Source organism: Saccopteryx bilineata, chromosome 6 (genome assembly GCF_036850765.1).
Source record: "Saccopteryx bilineata isolate mSacBil1 chromosome 6, mSacBil1_pri_phased_curated, whole genome shotgun sequence".
NCBI classification, from domain to species: domain Eukaryota; kingdom Metazoa; phylum Chordata; class Mammalia; order Chiroptera; family Emballonuridae; genus Saccopteryx; species Saccopteryx bilineata.
Genome location: NC_089495.1, coordinates 176,097,837 through 176,122,336, shown reverse-complemented (window position 1 = coordinate 176,122,336; position 24,500 = coordinate 176,097,837). Strand labels below are relative to the sequence as shown.

The 24,500-nt window shown below is 37.8% G+C and overlaps 1 protein-coding gene across 1 annotated transcript in view; it reads left to right on the top strand.

The window, feature by feature from the left end:
• The window catches only part of SPTLC3 (serine palmitoyltransferase long chain base subunit 3), a 152,187-nt gene that overhangs the window by 46,802 nt on the left and 80,885 nt on the right, over positions 1–24,500 (top strand). Inside the window, exons 3-4 of the mRNA XM_066235091.1 lie at positions 10,615–10,769; positions 11,819–11,967. Of these exons, the coding sequence (XP_066091188.1) occupies positions 10,615–10,769; positions 11,819–11,967 (304 nt within the window). The remainder of the gene's footprint in view (positions 1–10,614; positions 10,770–11,818; positions 11,968–24,500) is intronic.

Sequence of the window (24,500 nt, the reverse complement as noted above, 5' to 3'; positions counted from 1 at the left end):
TTCTTGGGATATATTCCTAAAAGTGGGATGGCTGGGTCAAAAGGCAGTTTTATTTTTAATATTTTGAGTAATCTTCATACTGATTTCCACAATGGCTGCACCTGTCTGCATTCGCACCAGCAGTGCAGGAGGGTTCCCTTTTCTCCACATCCTTGCCAGCACTTATTCTGTGTTGTTTTGTTAATGTGTGCCATTCTGACTGGTGTGAGGTGGTATCTCATTGTGGTTTTAATTTGCATTACTCTAATGATCAGTGATGTTGAATATTTTTTCATCTGTCTATTGGCCATCTGTTTGTCCTCTTTGGAGAAGTGTCTATTCATTTCTTTTGCCCATTTTTTGACTGAATTGTTTATCTTCCTGGTGTTGAGTTTTACAAATTCTTTATAAATTTTGGTTATTAACCCCTTATCAGACATATTGTAGAATAGGTTCTCCTATTGTGTACTTTGTCTTTTTATTCTGTTCATATTGTCTTTAGCTGTGCAAAAGCTTTTTAGTTTGATATAGTCCCATTTGTTTATCCTGTCTTTTATTTCACTTGCCCGTGGAGATAAATCGGCAAATATATTGCTGCGAGAGATGTTGGAGAGATTACCGCCTATGTTTTCTTCTAAGATGCTTATGGTTTCATGACTTACATTTAAGACTTTTATCCATTTTAGTTTATTTTTGTGAATGGTGTAAGTTGGTGGTCTAGTTTTATTTTTTTTCAGGTAGCTGTCCAATTTTCCCAACATCATTTGTTAAAGAGGCTGTCTTTACGCCATTGTATATTCTTACCTCCTTTGTCAAATATTAATTGTCCGTAAAGGTGTGAATTTATTTCTGGGTTCTCTGTTCTGTTCCATTGATCTGTATGCCTGTTCTTATGCCAGTACCAGGCTGTTTTGAGTACAATGGCCTTATAGTATAACTTGATATCCGGAAGTGTGATACCTCTCACTTTATTCTTTTTCATGATTGCTGAGGCTATTCTTGTTCTTTTTTGATTCCATATAAATTTTTGGAATATGTGTTCTATATCTTTGAAGTACGTCATTGGTACTTTAATTGGTATTGCATTGAATTTATAAATTGCTTTGGGTAATAAGACATTTTAATGATGTTTATTCTTCCTATCCATGAACACGGTATATGCTTCCACTTGTTTGTATCTTCCTTGATTTCTTTTATCAATGTTTTATAATTTTTCAAATACAAGTCTTTAATCTCCTTGCTTAAATTTACTCCCCAGTACTTTATTTTTTTGGTTGCAATAGTAAGGGGGATTGTTTCCTTAATTTCTTTTTCTGACTGTTCATTGTTGGTGTATAAAAATGCCTCCAATTTCTGAGTATTAATTTTGCATTCTGTCACCTTGCTAAATTCATTTATCAGGTCCAGTAGTTTTTTTTGTTGTTGTTGTTGTTGTTTGTTTTTTGTTTGTATGTTTGTTTTGTATTTTTCTGAAGCTGGAAACGGGGAGAGACAGTCAGGCAGACTCCCACATGCGCCCAACCGGGGTCCACCCGCACGCCCACCAGGGGTGATGCTCTGCCCACCAGGGGGCGATGCTCTGCCCCTCTGGGGCGTCACTCTGCCTCGACCAGAGCCACTCTAGCACCTGGGGCAGAGGCCAAGGAGCCATCCCCAGCCCCCGGGCCATCTTTGCTCCAATGGAACCTCGGCTGCGGGAGGGGAAGAGAGAGATAGAGAGGAAGGAGGGGGTGGGGTGGAGAAGCAAATGGGCACTTCTTCTATGTGCCCTGGCCGGGAATCGAACCCGGGTCCCCCACACGCCAGGCCAATGCTCTACCGCTGAGACAACCGGCCAGGGCTAGGTCCAGTAGTTTTTTGACTGAGACTTTAGGGTTTTCTATATACAGTATCATATCATCTGCAAATAATGATAGTTTTACTTCTTCTTTTCTAATTTGGATACTTTTTATTTCTTCTTGTTGTCTGATTGCTGTGGCATGGACCTCCAGAACTATGTTGAATAAGAGTGGTGAAAGGGGGCACCCCTGCCTAGTTCCTGATCTTAAGGAGATTGCTTTTAATTTTTGCCCATTGAGTATGATGTTGGCTGTGGGTTTGTCATAGATGGCCTTTATCATGGTGAGGTATGTTCCCTGTTTTCCCACTCTGCTGAGAGTTTTGATCATAAATGAGTGCTGGATTTTATCAAATGCTTTTTCTGCATCTATTGAAATTATCATGTGGTTTTTCTCCTTTTGTTTATGTGATGAACCACATTGATTGATTTGCAAATATGGTACTAGCCTTGCCTCTCCAGAATAAATCCCACTTGATCATGGTGTATGATTCTTTTCATATATTACTGGATCCAGTTTGCTAATATTTTGTTGAGGATTTTAGCATCTAAATTCATCAAGGATATTGGCCTATAATGTTTTTTTTCTTTGTAGTGTCTTTGCTGGTTTTGGAATCAGAATTATGCTTGCCTCATAAAAAAAGCTTAGAAGTGTTTCTTCCACTTGAGTTTTTTGAAATAGCTTGAGAAGGAAAGGAGTTAGTTCTTCTTTGACTATTTGGTAGAATTCACCTGTGAAGCCAACTGGCCCAAGGCTTTTGTTTGTTGGGAGGTTTTTGATAACTGTTTCTATCTCATTTGTTGTAATCGGTCTGTTTAGGTTTTCTAATTCTTCCAGAATGATTTTTGGAAGATTATATGTTTCAAAAAATTTGTCCATTTCACCTATGTTGTCTAATTTTTTGGCATACAGTTCTTCATAGTATTTTCTTACAATTCTTTGTATTTTTGTTATGTCAGTTGTTATTTCTCCACTGTCATTTCTAATTTTATTTATTTGAGTCCTCTCTCTTTTTTTCTTGGTGAGTCTGGTTAAAGGTTCATCGATCTTGTTTACCTTTCAAAGAACCAGCTCTTGGTTTCATTGATCCTCAGTATTGTTTTTTTAGCCACTAAAAAACAATTGTTTTTTTTCCACTGTGATCTTTATTATTTCCTTCCTTCTACTACCTCTGGGCTTTACTTGCTGTTATTTTTCTAGTTCTTTTAGATTCAATGTTGTGTATTTGAGCTCTTTCTAGCTTCTTAAGGTGTGTCTGTAATGCTATGAACTTCCAACTCAGTACTGCTTTTGCTGTGTCTCATAAATTTTGAGTTTTTGTATGCTCATTATCATTTGTTTTTAGGAATTTTTTTAATTTCTTTTTTGATCTCATTGTTAACCCATTTGTTATTTATAATAGGCTATTTAGTTTCCAAGAGTTTGAGGGTTTTTATGTTTTTCTATTGTAGTTGATTTCTAATTTCATGCCATTGTGATTAGAGAGATGCTTGATATGATTTCAATCTTCTTAAATTCGTTGAGACTCCTTATGTGTGCTAACATGTGGTCTATCCTAGAGAATGTACCATGAGCACTTGAAAAAAATATATATATTCTGCTGCTATAGGCTGAAAGGTTCTAAAGATATCTATTAAATCCAGTTGATCTAGTACAGTGGTCGGCAAACTCATTAGTCAACAGAGCCAAATATCAACAGTGCAATGATTGAAATTTCTTTTGAGAGCCAAATTTTTTAAACTTAAACTATATAGGTAGATACATTCCTTATTGAGATAGCACCTGCACATGGTATTTTGTGGAAGAGCCACACTCAAGGGGCCAAAGAGCCACACGTGGTTCATAAGCCGCAGTTTGCCAACCAGGGATCTAGTGTGTCCTTTAAGTCTCTGTTTCTTTGTTAATTTTCTTTCTTGAAGATCTATCTAGTGATGGTAGTGGCGTATTGAAATCCCCTACTATCATACTATTGCTGTTAATCTCACTCTTTATATCCATCAAAGTCTGCTTTATATATTTAGGTGCTACTATATTAGGTGCATAGATATTTATAATGGTTATATCTTCCTGTTGGATTGCTCCCTTTATCATTATGTAGTGACCTTCTTTATCTTTTACAATAGCCTTTGTTTTAAAGTCTATTTTGTCAGATATAAGTATTGCTACCCCACCTTTATTTTTCATTTTTATTTGCATAAAATATTTCTTTTCAACATTTTACTTTCAGTCTATGTGTATCTTTTGTTTTGAGGTGTGTCTCTTGTAGACAGCATATGTATGGGTCCTGCTTTCTTATCCACACAGATACCCTATGCCTTTTGATTGGATCATTTAATCCATTTACATTTAAGGTTATTATTGATATGTAGTTGTTTATTGCCATTTTATTCTTTAAAGCTACATTCCTCTTTTACTATATTCTTTTCTCCCTTTATTCTGTTTACAACAGGCCCCTTAACATTTCTTGCAACATTGGTTTGGTTGTAATGAATTCCTTGAGTTTTTTGTTTTGTTTTGTTTTGTCTGGGAAGCATTTTATTTCTCTTTTAATTTTAAATGATAGCCTTGCTGGATAAAGTAGTCTTGGTTGTAGGCTCTTGTTCTGTATTACTTTGTATATTTCTTGCCATTCCCTTCTGGTCTCAAGTGTTTCTGTTGAGAAGTCAGATGTCATCCTTATGGGGGCTCCTCTGTAGGTAATAGACTGCTTTTCTCTTACAGATTTTTGTATTCTTTCTTTATCTCTTAGCTTTGGTATTTTAATTATGATGTGTCTTGATGTAGATTTCTTTGGGTTTCTCTTTAATGGAATTTTCTGTGCTTCTTGAACCTGTGTGACTTTTTCCTGCATCAATTTAGGGAAGTTTTCAGCTATGATTTTTTCAAACAAGATTTCTATCCCTTGTTCTTTCTCTTCTTTTTCTGGAATGCCTATGATGTGGATGTTATTTCTCTTCATGTTGTCACAGAGCTCTCTTAGAGTTTCCTCAGACTTTTTGCATCTCTTTTCTTTTTGCTGTTCTGTGTCTGTGCCTTTTTTTTTTATCTTGTTCTCTAACTTGCTGATTCAATCCTCAGCTTCATCCTTCCTGCTTTTAATTTCTTCCATTGTGGACTTCATTTCTGATATTGTATTTGCCATTTCTGACTGATTCTTTTTTTATTATTTCAATGTCCTTTTTAATATTTGCTATTTTTTTTTATTTAGGTGCTCATTATGTCCATCCACTGTTGTTCTAAGATCTTTGAGGATCCTTACAACCATTATTTTAAACTCTGTATCCAGTAATTTGGTTATATCTGACTCACTCATGTCCTTTTTTGGGGATTTCTCTTGATTCATTTGGGTTGCATTTCTCTGACTTCCCATTTTGTCTGTGTTTAAGAAAGGTTTGGCCACTGTAGTCTAATGGGTGCAGCCTCTGTGTTTCCTAGGTGTGATTTATCAGCAGGCCTGCCACCCCCTCTGCTGCTGCCTCAGGTGTTCAGGAATGCGCATTGCTGGCGCCAACCCATTGCAGCAGTCTCTGTGGTTTCAGCCTCTCCTCTGCAAGTGGGGCTGTATTCATGTGCCTGGGCTACAAGCCCTGGCAGGCCTTAGCTGTTATCCTGCCCCCACGGGCAGGGCTGCACTCGTGTGCTATGCCAGGGCAGCAAGCCTCAGCTTTGCAGGTGGGGCTGCACACCTATACTCAGCTGCAGGTCTCCATCAGTTCTCTGGCTTTCTCTCTGCTCCTGTGGGTGGGGCTGCACTCATGCGCCAGGGCACAAGCTGGCTCTGTGGGCAGGGCTACACACCTGCGCTCAGCCACTGTTCTTCATGGGTTCCCTGGCTTTTGCCTTGCCCCTGCAGGCAGGACAGCAGGCTGGACTGCTCTTGCTCACCCTGCCCACAGCCATGGGTCCAACCACTTTGGTGTACCCCTTCTGCCCCCATGGCCACTCTCAGCTTCTGCCCCTGCCAGGCAGGACTGAGCTCACACCAGGCCTCAGTCGTGGCCAGACTGGCTTCTGCCCCCACTGACAGGACTGCGCTTCTGAGTCCCACCGCCACCACCTGCCTTCCAGAGAGCACTCAGCAGTGGGGGGGGGTGATGCAACTCAGACTTTAGCACTCAATACTTTATTCCTGATTGCTCCCTCCTTCTAAGTGACTCTGCTCTGAGTACTGTAGGAGAGCTTCTGTTTGGCTGGTGTCCTGCTTCCCTTTGCTGGTATTGCTGGTTCCAGGGGAAAAGATTCACTTTAGATTTGGGGAATGACTCAGCCCAGGGTTTAGGGTTTGAGCTTTCCCTCAAAGTATTTCTCCCTGTACCTCCTAGATTACACTTTCTTCCTGCTACTCTGGTCCTCTCATCTCTCCCCTGATCCCTGGGTGAGTGGTTGTGAAAGAGGTTTACTTCGCAGACCCTCTAAGATGAATCCTGGGTCTGAAAAATATGTCTCTTTCTCACAAACAGTATCCCTGCTTGTTTTGCTGCTAAATACTGTCTATACGCCTCTTCTAGGCTGGGGCTTCATTCCTGGGCCCCAGAACCTTCCCCTCTCCACTAAACTCACTTCCCACCAGGTAAGTCTCTCTGGGCTGCCGTTCACTCCCAGGAGCTGGGCAGCCCTCTCCGCATTTCTACTTTTCCTACCCGTCTCAAGTGTGGCTTCTTCAGTAATCCTTGGTTAAAGAGTCCTCTTAGTTTAGTCCAAAGTTGGTTTTTCCAGATGATGGTTCTTAAAATTAAGTTGGAACCCACATCTGGGATGTGAAAATTGGTATGTCCGCCTACTCCATCGCCATCTTGCCGCCCCCCCTCTATTGTCTTTTCTCTGAACTTTAGTTCTTCTGCTTGTTGAATTGGGTGTCTCTTATTAGTGCTAGTTTTTATTAAACAGCAGGGACACATTTTATGTTCATTTTTTTATATTTAGCACCCTTATTTGCCCACATATTCACTTATCTTAAGTGACTATACGGGAAATTAGAATGAGTTGTCAGTAATAGTCGTGTCTGTTCTTTCTGTTGGGCTCCCCACATTGGGGCATTGTTCTTCTGTTCAGCTCTTGTTGCCCACCACAGTGCTTTGTCCTGTAGACAATATTATTTCTCCTTACTTATTAACCCAATAAAAGGAGGACAAAAAGATCTAGCTTTCCAGTTACTCACCCTAAGAATCAACTTCTTGCAGGTACTGACTCTCAGCTGGAAACTACCTTATGGGGAGCTTATGCCCACTCCAGTCTTCTTTGAAAATGTTTCAGAGCTATAGTTTCCTGTTGTTTTACATCTCCATTGACCAGATCTTATTACTTTCTATCTTTTGTGATCCTTCAATATTTTTGACTTATGATATTCTTGACTATCTTTCTAATATTTATAAATTTAGTTTTTAAATTTCTATTATTTTTGCCACTTTACAGGACTTTCAGACTAGTGGTAGAATACATACAAGCACTGAGTCCACCATGTTTATTCAGCCTGCTTCTAATTTCTTAATAAGAAAAATTAAATTTAAGCCATTTTTCCTTTGTGTTTCTCATACTTTAAAAATCTGTTTATAATAGTTACCCTTTTTAACAGGAAAAAAAAGCACAACATATTTTATTATTATCCTGAGCTCAACTCTGATAAGAGAAACAACTATTTTTCAAAAGGAAATAATGATATAAAATAAAATACTAGGTGAGAACAGAAGTGTCAATATAAGAACAAATGAATAACAGTGCTCGATAATAATTCTTTCTCTCTCTACAAATCCATGGTTCTATTTGCTACTGAGTGGTTGTAGTTAATTCAAATAAGAAAAACTATGCTTTCAAATTTGATAGTAATTTTTTTACAATATACCATGGATATGTTCTTTTTATTTCTTTATAAACTCCTAGCCCTGCAGTATGATTTATTGAAAAGAACATTGGTTTAGAACAAAGTACAATTCGAAATTTTTCCACTCAAATTTTCTGCATTTTCATTAATTTGTTTATTAAACTTGGATAGAAATATATGTAACACTTGGAAAATTATAAAGTACCTAACAAGCTTAAAGGTGGAAAAAGAAAGATTGTCATATTATAGAAGAAACAAGCCATTTTTGTAGCCCCATTTTTAGCTTTTGCTGAACCCTCCTACTCCTTACTCCTAAAATCATTGCACCCTTATAGCCTGGGGTTTACTCTCATATCTAGTCTGTTGTGTCAAGGAAAAAAATAGAGTGAGTAGGTCAGGTGACAAGTTAAATCTACAGATGGATAAAGATATCACAATGCTATTGCAGTGCTCTCCTATTGCAATGCTTGGTTTAGCAATATCTAGTCTAATTTCATTTTCTGGTATAGTTAAAATGCTGTGGGAGGCTTACCTGAGACTAGAGGACATTGACCTTTGCAAGGTGTTGACTGATCCTGAAGAAACCTCACTGATGCTCAAAGGAATGGGGTGGGGTGACAACAAACACGTGCAGTGGTAGGGAGCCATGCAGGTGCAGAGGAGGTAGTAGAGGAGGCACTGTAACCAAGGCAGCCTTCCCTGGACCAGATCTTGAGTTCTAAGTAGGTTTCCAAGCTCAGTTGTCCCTCTCAGGAACGTGTAGACTGCTGAGCTTGATTTTCAGACCTGGGCTTGTGCTCACACCACCCAGATGCAAAATAGCCCATAATTTTGACAAAGACATTTTAAGCACTTAAATAATAAAAATGTATTTTGAATGTAAAGGTCATTCCCTAGCACAGGTGTCCCCAGACTACGGCCCGCGGGCCACATGTGGCCCCCTGAGGCCATTTATCTGGCCCCCACTGCACTTCTGGAAGGGGCACCTCTTTCATTGGTGGTCAGTGAGAGGAGCACTGTATGTGGCGGCCCTCCAACTGTCTGAAGGACAGTGGACTGGCCCCCTGTGTAAAAAGTTTGGGGACCCCTGCCCTAGCAGAAAGTTTTCTCTGATCCTGCAGAACAGGTAAAAATCTTTGTATTTTTCCTCTGAGCATTTATTCCAGTTAAGAGCTAGCTGCTGGTTTCCTCACAGACAGAAATTTTGGATCTCTGAGCCAGAAGCCAGAAAGGTTTGGCATGATAGAATGTTTTCTCACCTCCCCTCGGGGCCATGATGGCACATCTTTATACAGCATCAGTGATGGGAAGCCCCTAGTTAGTTGCTTACTGGGCCTAACTAGTAACACCTCAAAGCCTTTCCCCAGGGTTCCCCTGTTCCCTCAGGAAATTAGCTCCATTTCATAAGGAGAAGAAGAACAGAGAAATAGGATGGGCGGGAGAATGAGAAAGCTCACTCCCAGTGATTCAGTGGTTCCCCACTGCCTCCAGGATAGTGCGTGAGTTCCTCATTTGGACACTTAAGGCTCCTGTGTTCTGCACTAGCTGACATGACAGCCTCACCCACACCATGGGGAAGAGTAGAGGATGGCACCAGAGAGGGAGCAGGAAGCCAGACCAGCCAAGATCCTGGCTTTAACTCCCATGAGGTGGGAGCCATTATAGGTTCTAAGCAAAGAGTAACAGGATATGCCTTCTGTTTTATTCAATCAATGGGCACTTGGTCTTGTCCAAACTGCCCACGGAGACATTTTGATATTTGGTCCTGTCCAAAGTGCCCATGCTTAGAAAACCTCCCTCAGTTTAAACAGCCCATAACGTTCATTTTTACTTTTGGCTTATAAGAGTTACACATTAATATATATATATATATATATATGTATATATATATATATATATATATATACACACACACACACACACACACACACACACACACACATATATATATAATGTTTTACTGGTCCAATATTTGTGTTGTGGCTGTATTGCAAATAATAACCCTTCTCGCCTCAGTATCTTAGCTGGTAACGACATACAGGGTGAAGTAGATGGGTCTGTGTGGATCAAATGTCTCCATAGACCTTTTGTTACATGACCAAATGTCCTGCAAGCATTTTATTTTTATTCATTCTTCTCAAATATACCCTCCATTTTCAGAATACGGACCCCCTCACCCTGACTGGGTCCAAGCATTCCAGCCAACAGCAATCTCATTCTACCTTTACTGTCCCTTCTACATAAAGCCACCTTGATTCTTCCAGCAGACGTGTTTCTCCCACCAGTTCTAATCTTACAAATTCCCAAAGTACTTGGCTTGGTCCAAGGTTTTGTATTTTCTGCCTTATACTGACTGTTAGGAATTAGACAATAACATTATATGTCTTGCTTTGAACCTCATCTGGATTGCAAAGCCCTCGGGTATAGATTACATTTTACATAGCACAACAATGCTATTATTTCAACTGTGAGGGCAACTCAACTCAGTTTCTAGGTCCCTGGCTATATGACAGCCAGTTACCTGCCAATAGTTTTGCAGGTCCAAAGTACAAGTTCATCCACATTTCAAGATATACAATTCATGTTTTAAAAAGGGAAGACCAATGTGTCACCCAACCAAGATTATCGAAATTTCTTTGGACATAAACACCTATTGTGACTCTTCAATAAAATTCTGCAGGTTTTCAGGGTTTTCACCACATGTTTTGGGACTTGTTTTATATTTTTCTGTCATCCTTGTTATTCTTATTTGCTACTTTTTTCTTTTTACTTTACCACTAAAATGTAAATGCTTTCGGCATGGAGTCCTCACAGTTATTTATGGCCCCAGCTTGTCCCCATACCCACAAATCCTTGCTCAAAAAAGTGTTTGCAGATGGAATATTTGCATGACTTTTCCAGGTCTTCTCTTGCACTCAATTGCAAATGAGATGCAAAAAAGCAGGGGACCAAAGGTAAACTTCTGCCTCTGTCATACAGGATTTTGTGCCACTGTATCAAAACTTTGAGAATTTTTACACACGGAACCTTTACATGAGAATCCGAGACAACTGGAACCGGCCCATTTGCAGTGCCCCGGGAGCTCTGTTTGACGTGATGGAGAGGGTGTCGGATGACTACAACTGGACATTTAGGTGAGGCAGCCTCCTGGAGGTGCTTGGTTGAAAGAAAATAATTTCAAGGATATCTCATCACGGGCACCAGATTACAGATCTGGAAAACCAAAGCATGGAAGCAACTGGTCTTCCATCATTCCGCCTTTTTCGAGCCCTCACATGCCAGTGAAGGAAGTCACAGGAATTATGCTGCCAAAGGTGGCTTGTTTATATTGCAATTTAAGCGAGACCCATATCAGAAGGTGTAGGATACACAGAGCTAGCAAGGAAAATCCCTTTTTATCTTTATTGACAAATTATATCTTCCTACTTCTTGTGGAAGGAGAGAGTGATGACCATGGTATTTTCTCACTTAGAAAGTTGGAATTTGGCCCTGGCTGATTGGTTCAGCGGTAGAGCATTGGCCTGGCGTGCGGGGGACCCGGGTTCGATTCCCGGCCAGGGCACATAGGAGAAGCGCCCATTTGCTTCTCCAACCCCCCTCCTCCTTCCTCTCTGTCTCTCTCTTCCCCTCCCGCAGCCAAGGCTCCATTGGAGCAAAGATGGCCTGGGCGCTGGGGATGGCTCCTTGGCCTCTGCCCCGGGCGCTAGAGTGGCTCTGGTCACGGCAGAGCGACGCCCAGGATGGGCAGAGCATCGCCCCCTGGTGGGCAGAGCGTCGCCCCCTGGTGGGCGTGCCGGGTGGATCCCGGTCGGGCGCATGAGGGAGTCTGTCTGACTGTCTCTCCCGTTTCCAGCTTCAGAAATAAAATAAAATAAAATAAAAAAAAGAAAGAAAGTTGGAATTTAAACCAGAGCATAGGAGTCATGAAAGCAAGTGCCCAAGGAAAATCAAGCTAAGTAACATGGCACGGCTTGGGGTATCTTTTCGTAATACTTTACCTAGCTCCATTATGGGGATACTTTCCTTTAAGGGCAAACCATTTTGCGATGACAACAATGCAAGTCTAAAAGAAAATATATGATTAGGGCCAGGCCCAAGATCTCTTTGTGAGAGTCTTTTACGGAGCACGAAGATGATATTAAGTGACAGAGCCCTTTGTGCTCACCTGCCTTTCTCTCTGCAGGTTCACTGGAAGAATCATCAAAGATGTCATCAACATGGGCTCCTATAACTTCCTTGGCCTGGCAGCCAGGTACGATGAATCTATGAGGACAGTGAAGGATGTTTTAGAGGCGTATGGCGTAGGTGTGGCCAGTACCAGACATGAAATGGGTATGTATGTTCACTATATTGAAATTTTGTCTCAGAGTCCCTGTTGCTACTTCTCAAATCTAGATCGCATCTAGACTGTGTGCCCCAAAAAGCTGTTACAAACTGCAAAAGGGAAAAGGTTTACAAATGTCTTTAGCGAAATTCCAAATGTTATGGTCTTGCCAAATAGTTTATTAATTATAGATTTTAGTTATTCAAGATAAAGAAATTACATCTTTCCTGACTATTATAATCTAAAATAATAACTATTGTCTCTTCTGCCTGGTCCCTTTCTGGGTATTTTCTCCTCCCACTTTTCTTTTTCTTTTTAAAACAGCTTTATTGAAGTATAAGTGATATTCAAAAAACTATACTTATTTAACATATACAATTTGATAAGTTTAGACATAAGCATACACCCATGAAACCAGCACCACATTTAAGGTAATAACACTTACTATGATATCCATCTTTTTAGCAAATTCTCAAGTGCATGACACAGTATTAACTATAGGCACTATGTTGTACAGAGAATATCTGGAGCTTATTCAATTGCATAACTGATACTTTATACCCATTGAAAAATAATTAGTCATTTGGAGTGGACTCTTTCTCCCACTTTTATAAATGACATTCATCACTGATCTTATGTTTATATTTGTATGTTGCATGTCTCTACAGAACACGCAATACAATTCACAGATGATGTATTACAAAAATGTATAACTGAAACCTGTATAATTTTATTAACCAATATCATCCCAGATATTCAATAAAAATTTTCAAATAAAAATAAAAAATAATTCTGCAACATACATAGTAACCTTAACATAATATTCAAAAATTAGTAGCATAATTTTGAATGCCATTTATTTCAAGATATACAAGTAACTTTCAGAAAACTTATGCTATGTGGTCTTAAGAAAACTAGTTAATAGTGTCAATGTATTAACAATAAAAACTTGGGAATACAGAGACTTAATTTTTAGTAACCAAAAAGCTTCTTGAATAACGAAAAGTAAAAGTTTAAGAGTGTTTAACCACTTAAAAACACTTCCCAAAGCTTTTATAAATAGTTTTCAATGTCTTGGGAGTGGAAGGGGGGAAAGAACACAGAGATTAAATGGCAAAATAGGAAAATTAAGCATAAAGAATATCAAGAGAAAGTACACTGTATTTTATTATTATTTTTTTTTATAATTTTATTTTTTTAATGGGGTGACATCAATAAATCAGGATACATATATTCAAAGATAACAAGTCCAGGTTATCTTGTCGTTCAATTATGTTGCATACCCACCACCCAAAGTCAGATTGTCCTCTGTCACCTTCTATCTTGTTGTCTTTGTGCCCCTCCCCACCCCCTATCCCTCTCCCATTCCCCCCTCCCCCCCGTAACCACCACACTCTTGTCAATGTCTCTTAGTTTCAGTATTATGTCCCACCTACGTATGGAATAATACAGTTCCTGGTTTTTTCTGATTTACTTATTTCGCTTCGTATCATGTTATCAAGATCCCACCATTTTGCTGTAAATGTTCCGATGTCATCATTTCTTATGGCTGAGTAGTATTCCATAGTGTATATGTGCCACATCTTCTTTATCCAGTCATCTATTGATGGGCTTTTTGGTTGTTTCCATGTCCTGGCCACTGTGAACAATGCTGCAATAAACATGGGGCTGCATGTGTCTTTACGTATCAATGTTTCTGAGTTTTGGGGATATATACCCAGTAGAGGGATTGCTGGGTCATAAGGTAGTTCTATTTGCAGTTTTTTGAGGAACCACCATACTTTCTTCCATAATGGTTGTACTACTTTACATTCCCACCAACATACACTGTATTTTAAACATGATAAAAAGATAAAAAACCACATATATTATTTTGACCAAATATATGTAACTAGAACACGTTTGCCTACTGAAAGAACTGAGATTTGACCAAAAACATAAACTCAACTATGTTTATAATAATAAAAAAATACAACTAAATTAAACTTGTTTCAAGGGATAAAGGTAGAAAGATGAATCCCAGCTAGGCACCTCGTTCCCACTTTCCAGCTGCAACCACCACCAAAATCCCTCAGTGCCCAAGAGGGAGGTCAATTTAGTTGAAGGAGCAACAAAGGAGTCCAAGAATAAGGTTGTTTGCCAAATCTGCACCTGCAGATATTCTGACTAAGCCTAAAATACAGCTGAAAGCTATACATTTCTAGACACATATTATGGATTTGCAAATGCTGTTTTGAAGAACCAAAATGATGTGCTGTTGTTGATTGTTGTGTGCAACTGAAAAAATAGTGGAATATGGGATTAACAAAGGCTTTGACTCTCTTGTGGATCAATTTAACAAGCTGCAGGCTGATGGGGCTGGGAGGATTGTACATTTAATCATTATTATTATTTTTTGTATTATGAACATTAGGCAGAGTGAAATGGCAATTTGGAGTCATAAACAAGCATTGAAAATGTCTGACATTTTAAATTTATATCTCCTATACTCGCGTTGGTTTTTATTAGCATGCTCACCAATCTAGACTGTCTCCTTCAAATTGTGTGCTATGTGTAACAACTTCGGTAATTTCGGCACAGTTTTTCCTAATAATGTTGTTAATGTGCTGTGACAGGTTATAAACTTTAGAGGAGTTATGTGTGTGTGTATTCTCTTTTAAAGGTGGTTTGCACCCCTATTTTTACTCGGAAAGTTGTTAGAATAACTGCAAAGAGATTCTAAAACTACATGGATCTTTAAACCTTCAGCGTTGAGATTGACAAATGTGTACAAATTTGTATAATGACTGAGTATTGACATCAAACAATAATCAGTGCTATCTCCATTATGCAAGATATTTTCACATTGATCTTAGAGTTTCTTTATCTGAAAGAACTATTTTATTTTTTTTCTGTATGTGGAAGATGTTTGTTTGAATATATTGGTTTAAAAATGAAAGACATAGTGCAGCTCCCTATAAGGCAAAGTAAATGCATAATTGCTTGTTTTTCTTTCATATGAATTAAGCTTCAAGTAAAAAAAAATAAAACAAAACTTAAAAACAAATAAACAACAGCTTTAATGTGTGTTACAAATAGAAACAAAAAGGAAAGCAAAAGTTAAGCTTAAGTTATAAATCAGTAAATATATTTACCTTAGAGAAATTATACGGGGAGCGTGTAATGAAAATAACTACAACATCTATATTCTCCATGTATCAAGTACCACAGCAGAGACATATATAGCTGTTTATTTTTCTGTACAACTAGAAATCAGTATGATAATGAATATGAGAGGCTCTGAAAATCATGTGGCTCAATTTAATATTCCACTAGCTAATTAGAAACAAAAGCTAGAAAAATTAAATAGTGATAGATCATAATGTATCTCCTAGTCCTTGAAAAGGAGAAAATAAACAAATAAAGACATAAAAGATATTAACAATGTAATTGTTGAGTTTAGATTAATATTAATATATTGATCGCTGACCCTTAAAATATATTATCAGTATACTGCATTTTAGTTAAAATGCAAAAGGTTGAAGACAAAGAAAGAATCTTGAAAGCAGCAAGAGAAAAGTAGTTAGTTAACTACAAGGAAGCTCCCATAAGACTGTCAGGTGATTTCTTAATGGAAACTTTGCAGGCCAGAAGAGACTGGCAAGAAATATTAAAAATGATTAAAAAAAAACCCCAAAAAACAAGAACCTACAACCAAGATTACTCAGCAAAGCTATCATTTAGAATCTATACAAATCATTGGATTCTTGAGTCACAGTAAAACAAAGCTAAAAATGAATAGCAAAATTAGAAACAAACACTTTTTTAAAAATCAATGAAAGTTTTAAGTCCTCTTCTAAGATGCCCTTGACTCAAAAGAGGAATGAAATTTACAATGACATCACATATAGAAACAATTATGGGAACCCCATAGGATCTAGCTAGTTGTGTATTCAAGGAAGTGTGTATATATATATATATATATATATATATATATATATATATATAGTTTCTTAAAGAAGAAAGATTGAAGCTAATAAATTAAGCATCCAGTACAGTAAGAAATAAAAGGAAAGCAAAAGTTTTAAATTATTAACAATAAAAACAAAAACTTATGAATTAGAGAAGATAATTTCTATTCAGCAGAGTCATCTATATTTTAATGTCATTCAGACATAATTCTGATAAGCAACCAGAGTTCACAATTCCTGAGTCACATTTTCTAATCCCCAAATTTGACAAGCAAGCATTTAATAAAAGGAAAATTGCCCCTGGCCAGTTGTGTGGATGTCCCAGGTTCAATTCCTAGTCAGGGCACACAGGAAAAGAAACGATCTGCTTCTCCACCCCTCCCCCTTCTCTATTTCTTTCTCTCCTCTTTCTCTCTCTTCCCTTCCCGCAGCCATTACTCAAATGGTTTGAGCAATTTGGTCCCAGGCACTGAGGATGGCTCCATGTCCTCTCTTCAGGCACTAAAATAGCTTGGTTGCCAAGCAACAGAACAGTGGCCACAGATGGGCAAAGCATACTCAGTAGGGGGCTTGCTGGGGCATATGTGGTAGTCTGTCTCTGTCTCCCTGCCTCTCACTTAATGAAAATAAATAAATAAATAGGCAATATTACTTAGAAAAAATATTTTAAAAATTGGCATTGCAATTCCAACAGTATATTCAAATAACAGAATACTATGATTTGTTAGTGCTAGTTAGTTCAATAATAAGAATTTATAACATTGCAAGATTCAAGAAGCAAACATGATTATCATGATAGATGTTGCTAAAGCATTTATAAAATTCAAAATATATTTCTTATAAAACTTTTAAAAGAATAAAAATAGGATATTCCTGATTAAAATAAAAAATATCTAATTCAAAGAAACTACTATGCTTTGTGATGAAACACTGAAGTTTTCACTTTAATATCAGGAAAAGATGAAAATGTCTTTTTGCCATCATTTTTAATAACCTTTAGAAGTACATTAGACAATGTAGTTATTTTGATAGAAAGTATTAATCACACTTAGATTTTTTGCATAAATAACAGGTTGTAAGGATACTATTTCTTTCTTAATGAATAATAAATTTCCTCAAAACTATTTATTTAATACTTTATATTTTCTACACTGATTTGAATTGCCAACTTTATGATATAATATATCCTCAAATGTGCCTGGGACATTTTTGATGTGTTATCCTATTGCCCTAATTTACTGAAGTCATAGGAACAAAATCAAAATCTCAAAATAAGCAGCAAAGTACTAGCTAGAATTCAAAATTCATTCATGTAGAAAACAATCTTAAGATTTTGCTAAAATAATCTCTTATTCCACATTATTCATAGCGGTCCCACTTTCCTGATTGAACCTCAACTAGTACAATAATTTTACTTACGGTCTACTTCTTAAAATTAGCCAAGTTTACAAACAATATATATTGAACTTTATCATAAGAGATGTAAGGAGACAATGAAAGAAGTACATTATAAGAAAGAGCAGTAGAATAAAGTAAACCAATTAATAAGAGGTGGCTATTTCTATTCTACTGATGAGAAAACTGAGGTACACAAAAGTTATAAAATTTCTCCTATAGTCATATATCAAGAAAGTGGTAGAGCACAAATTTAAACATAAGCAGTTACACCAGATTCCATGTACTTAACCAATAGATGCAGTGACTTCCAGTTGGAATAGGATTAAACAGTCATAGTGCAGAATAGCTCTTCAAGTGCTCCTGTAGTGTTTAGTCCAAGCATATTTGTTTACCTATATTCCCCTACTCACTCCTATAAGAAAAATCAATCAATTTCTGCATGACTACAATTTTAAATAAAAATCCTAATTACTCCTTTTAACTAGCTAGGGCTTGAAATAAACTAGATGTCTTCCTATTCCTCAATTTTCTTATTTTTAAAATAGAAAATGCATCATTAAAAGACTAAAATAAGATATAAAACAATATGTAAATTATGGCTTCACTTTTTTAATACATTTTACATGAATGCCTTCATTGATAATGGTAATTATGTTTTATTTTGTAGTATTTTCTAATTTTTCCACAATGAACATATATTTTGGGAATTAATTATTTTCTTAAAAGTCAACAGGAGTCTAAAATGAAGGCACAGTCTTACAAAAAGAGTTCTGGCATTTCCAAGATATTGCCACTGACTCAGACTGACCATATTTTTCAGTCTGCTGGAGGAACCCTGCCCAAGCTCTCTGGATTCTTTAGCTTGTTCATTGAACTCAAAAAAAGCCTGGAGTCTTTAGCTACAAATAAATGATAAGATTTATTCAAGAGTCTTAAGGTTTGCAAACCAGAAGTGCAATTAGCCACTACCCAGAGTGTTCTGAAGAAGAAAAGGTTCATATCATAAAAAGTACATTTTTTTTTTTACAGGGACAGAGAGAGTCAGAGAGAGGGATTGAAAGACAGGACAGAGAGAGATGAGAAGCATCAATCATCAGTTTTTCATTGAGACACCTTAGTTGTTCATTGATTGCTTTCTCATATGTGCCTTGACCTTGGGCCTTCAGCAGACCGAGTAAGCCCCTGCTTGAGCCAGAGCCAGAGACCTTGGGTCCAAGCTGGTGAGCCTTGCTCAAACTAGATGAGCCTGCGCTCAAGCTGGCAACCTCGGGGTCTCGAACCTGGGTCTTTCCGCATCCCAGTCTGATGCTCTATCCACTGCACCACTGCCTGGTCAGGCAAAAAAAAAAAAAAAATAAGTACATTCTTGAGAAGAACCAGTCCTGTATTCTTAGCCTCTGGATTGATCCATGACGGTAATCCTATATATAACCCAGGAGATAATAGATATCAGGTGGTCTGAATAGGTAACCACTCTTTCCTTAGACCTCTAGGACTATCAGAGAGTTATCTAGACCAGTGGTCCCCAACCCCCGGGCCTCAGATCAGTACCGGTCCATGGGCCATTTGGTACTGGTCCACAGAGAAAGAATAAATAACTTACATTATTTCCGTCTTATTTATATTTAAGTCTGAACGATGTTTTATTTTTTAAAAAATGACCAGATTCTCTCTGTTACATCCGTCTAAGACTCACTCTTGATGCTTGTCTCTGTCATGTGATACATTTATCCATCCCACCCTAAAGGCCTGTCTGTGAAAATATTTTCTGACATTAAACCAGTCCGTGGCTCAAAAAAGGTTGGGGACCACTGATCTAGAGGTTGGTGTATATCCAGGCATTGACACAGAACTGGAAAGTTCAAAAGTTTAAGTTCCTAGGCTAGTTAAAACAAGAATAGAATTACACCCTCAAGCCTCAATCTACTTGATTGTAGTAATTTAGCAACTTGATTGTTGTGACTCCATTTTATTTCTTTACTCTATTCCTCAAGTTTAAATCAGTGGTTCTCGAAGTTTAGGCTCACATCAGAATCACCTGCATGGCACAGAAAAACACAGGTTGTTATATCTACCTACAAAGCTTCTGATTCGGTTGGTCTGGAATAGGACCTGAGATTTTGCATTCCTAATGAGTTCCCAGGTGATGTTGCTGCTTTGGGGACCATATTGGGAACCACTGGAAACCTTTAGCATGGCTAACTGTTAACCAAATTAGTCTAAAAATTTTCAAAATGTATTTTACTTTGTGTGAAGTGAATACCTTATATGCTTAGGAAATGGAGTCTATCAATAAAAACTGAAAAGTAAGTAATAGACACCCCAGAAAATCAGTGAAGATAATTGGTTTTGATAGCTGAACATCGCGTACCTGACACACATCGCTGGTCCAGATTTCCAAAACCAGGAAAGGTTAAACTTATGCCCCACTTTTATTCTACAAGGGTATATAGGAGATGTGTAGTAACAATATATTATTTGACTATGTATACTCCATTAAACCTTTTGTGCTGCTGTAGTTTTACCCAGCAACTATCAGTCAGAAGTTTACTTCTAGGAAAACGAACTCCCGGAAAGCCACAGACTAACTCTGTGCCAATGCAAGCTCATCAACCTTGTGTCTGATTCATCTCATTAGGCACCCCTGAATAGTATGCATTCCTAAAAAGTGCTTATTTGAGGACACCTCTTCAATTATAATTGCAGTTTCAAGAAGTGGCCTTCAAATATTTTTTACCTTAAAAACATCAGAAAGGACACATTAACTTGGGAATCAATGCAACTCAATATAACAGGAAATTTTTTTCTCTACCCAAGTTTCAGTTGTGATTTTTGTGTTAGGTGTAATATGCAAATTTGCTCAAATGTCTTTCCTATTTCTCAAAGTTTGAGAACATTTTCTTTAATCATTAGATGGATTGTTTCCTTCTTTATCATCCAGGGAAGTTCTCTGCTATCATTTAATTCAAATTATCAAGGCTTGTGTTTTATTCTCAAGTGTTTGTTGCTAGATACAGGACATGTGCAGTTTTGCTAACCTGAACTACAGAATAAGGGGCCAGCCTAAATTTGCAAAATATTGAAATTAAAGCTTGTTTCAAATAAATATCAGCTTATGGCCTTCAAATTCTCATGGGAGTGAGCAGTTTCAGAAAAAAAAAAATTGTTACCAAGTAGAGATCTTGCTGCCTTGAAGAACAAAAGCAATTTTAATTAACATGGTTTTATGCAAATCAATGCTATAAACATGCTTAAAAGCAGTAGGTTCATTTAAATAAGCTATAAACATCCCTACCTCAATTAGTTTTACATTCTTAATTTACACAACAAAACTCTTCTTCATAAACACTGTCAGTTTCTCTCTGACCAAATTATTATAAAATCTGATTAATGAGATTTTTTTGCTATTCTCTCAAGCTTTCTTATTTTCCACTAAGAGTATTTATAAAGGGAGAAAGGCTCTTAGAGAAATTGTTTGGGAGTAGGAAAATAAAAGTGCATCTTGATTTCTGAAAGCCTTTTGGAAATTTCTTGATACCTGTTGTAGTTCTAACAAGATAACTGCCCTTCTCCTGGCACTGATAGAAAGTATAGCCCAGCCAAACTTTGCAAATGTAGAATTTGGCCCTGAAGGCTCAACTAAGCCAAGCAGACATCACAATTCTACAAGATATGCCAATAATTTTCACAAGGATGATTGAACAAAGCTAGAACTGAGGGAGTTTTAGAATTTGTAGATAACATACTACCTTTACTCCAGCCATGCAAATACCATATGATGAAATACATGTCTGGAGATTTTTGTGAATGGCTTGCAGTGAGTGTTCATGTAGTCACGAGGTTGAGAAGCCAAGGTTAGACACTCGTTCTCCTGACTCTCACAGAAGAGTGGTTCACACTATCTTAGACTGTTCATAGCTAAAACCAGAGACCGTCTACATCAGGACTCACCAAAATGCCCCATTGCCATACTGCACACAAGTTACAAATAATTTCTACAGTTCTACGTTGCTTTAAAATAAAAATAAAAATAATATTTTGCAACATGTAAAATTATATGGAATTTGCCCTGGCCGGTTGGCTCAGTGGTAGAGCGTCGGCCTGGCATGCGGGGGACCCAGGTTCGATTCCCGGCCAGGGCAAATAGGAGAAGTTCCCATTTGCTTCTCCACCCCCCCTTCCTCTCTGTCTCTCTCTTCCCCTCCCGCAGCCAAGGCTCCATTGGAGCAAAGATGGCCCAGGCGCTAGAGTGGCTCTGGTCGCGGCAGAGTGATGCCCCGGAGGGGCAGAGCATTGCCCCCTGGTGGGCAGAGCGTCGCCCCTGGTGGGCGTGCCGGGTGGATCCCGGTCGGGCACATGCGGGAGTCTGTCTGACTGTCTCTCCCCGTTTCCAGCTTCAGAAAAATACAAAAAATAAAAAAAATTAAAAAAAAATTATATGGAATTCAAATTTCAGTATTCGTGAGTAAAGTTTTATTGGAACGCAGACACACTCATTCTCTTGTATATTATCCATGGCTGCTTTCACATTATAATAGCAGAGTTGAATCATTGTAACAGAGACCACAAAGCCCAAAATATTTTGTGTCTGACCCTATATAAAAGTTTACTAATGTAGACAAGTTCTTACCCTCATAGTAACTTGTAAGAAGAATCCTGTAGATTTAATAATTGTCCAGATACCCAAATTCAGTGTATATCAGCATACATTAAATTTTAGTCTTCTTTGCTTTATTCAGGCTAAAAATCCTGTTTCACCCAAATATACTAAGGATACAGATGAACTTTTATTGGCATAGGTACCTGGTATACCCTTGAAAGCCACTGATATCAACTTGAGGAAGATGCAAGACCAAGGACATTGGCATTGTCTACTACTAATTTTCCACATTTGGACAATTATCTGTGGGAATGGGAATATCTGGAAAGACAAAAGCAATACTGGACAGAAATGTGATACCCATTTTTTCTGTATCTTCTTTACAGTGCAAATGAGTTAGATGGTGGTATAATCAAAGACATTTAGATTATTTTGGCACTTGTGTTTCTTCTAAGACACAAGATATAACCTAGATACAGCTTCACACCTGGTGGTAACAAGCACAATTAATAAAACTTGAGTTGCAGTTAAGGAATTTATCCAGGCTTCTTCTATTTTCCCCCCATTTATTTAATGTGTCTTTCCTACTTCTCTAGTGAAAACACCTGTTTATATTTTCTTATACTCTATACCAGCTGGACACGCTGTATACTGCAAATATATTTCAGTAAGCCAAGAGGAGCAGGATAAGCTCTACAAGTAAAAAATGAGAATTGAAAGACTACATAGGAGCCTATAAATTAATTTCTTTTCATGCTACCAGGTAGAACTTATCCATTTTATCATGCACTGTGTCCAGACTTAATTCTCTGCTATTTTATGGAAGTAAAATGGAGAAGATAATGGGAATCACAACTGAGTGTTGGCAGGTCCTTAGTGTTTCATCTAACTTCCTCTTATAAAAGAGCATACCTAAGTCTCAAATACTTTCCCAGGGTCACATAGTTAATGAATGAAAAGCCAGATAGTTCACAAATTCCGATATTCCAGAAGCGTTCAAGTTCTTTAAAAAAAAAGTGAAAGTTACCTCTAAAGCCCAATCTAGCTGTCCTATTTTTAGTTCATTTTGGGGCTCCCATTCATCAGAGAGCAAATGTTCTGGGTATTGCATCTCCCTGGTCTTTGGTTTTCTGTTGAGAGGCCCACTGCAAACACCCATGGGCCAGCAGCCCAGGGATTTTTGCCCCATGCTAGGGCCGAGGCATGGCTGGTATGGATAGGAAGCCCAGTGGCCAGCAGTCAAGCTACACTTACGCACCTTGCCGCTGTCCTCTCACAGCTACCACCAAGAAATACACATAGATCTGTCCCCAGTCCTGATCAAATCCCCCTTACCCTCTCTGTTTCTCAGATCTCTTCATTTCTCTCCTTTGAGTACACCTAGTGGAACTCCTTCAATTTGTGTAGGCTTTTTCTGGAGACAGGAAGGAAACAATTTTCACTTTGGGCTCTATTTCAAGAGCCTCTCCAGAAGCACAGGCTAAACAGTTCCTGGTTACCTACTAAATAAACATGCAAGAAAAGAAAACTATTTAAGGAGAGCATGAATGAGTTATTATTTCAAACTGTCCTATGATGTTTCTAACAACAAATCTTTTCATCTTTAAAAACCTATAGATGCTTAGTACCCCTCAGACCAGACTTTGGAAACTGCCATGGAACAGTGAAGGTTTCCTTGTCTAGAGTCCGACTTGCCTGGATTGGAATCTTGGCTCCAGGCTTACTAACTGTGTAGCCTTGGGCAAGTGAACTCTCAAGCACTGATGCCCTTATCTGTGAAATTGGGATAATAGTAGAACTACCCTCCAAGAGTTATATTACAATTAACTGAGATAAATCTTTAAATATTTCAGCATGGTGGGTTGACATATCATAAGTAGGTGGCCTGTACTTACTAGTCTGTGTTTTTTAGGCAAGTGACATCACTTCTAAAACTATTTCCTCATTGATAAAGTAAAGACAAGAGTGGCTATTTATAGTTTGTGCAGGTGCGATGATTAAATTAATTATGACATATAAATTATCATTCATTATAAGTTGCTTCATTCCACTTCCTTCTACCTGTTTTGTTTTAGAGATGGGATTTAAAAGTGAGAGAATCAAATCTGAATTATTTTTATACAATAGATAATACTATTGTATCAATGATAATAGTACTGTGGTTACATAGAGAACTTCTTGTTTTTAGAAACTGTATACTGAAATACGTAGGGGTAAATGACATGGTGATTGCAATTTACCAAGTAGTTCAGAAAGAATTACAAATATATTTATGTTTATATATAATATTTATATATGTGGAGAGAGAGGGGAGATACATTTAAGAAAATATTATATAAAACAATAACATTTGGGGAATCTGAGTGAAACATCTAGAGAATATTAGTACTATTCTTGAAACTTTTCTGTAGGTCTGAAATTACATCAAAATAAAACATTAAAAAAAAAAAGAATGGTAACCCTGGCTGGATGCTCAGTTGGTTAGAACTTCGGCCTGGTTCAATCCTCAGTCAGGGCACATACAAGAAAGGATCAATCTCTTTCTCTCTCTCTCTCTTTCTCTCCCTCTCTGGCAAAAATCAATAAATAAAAA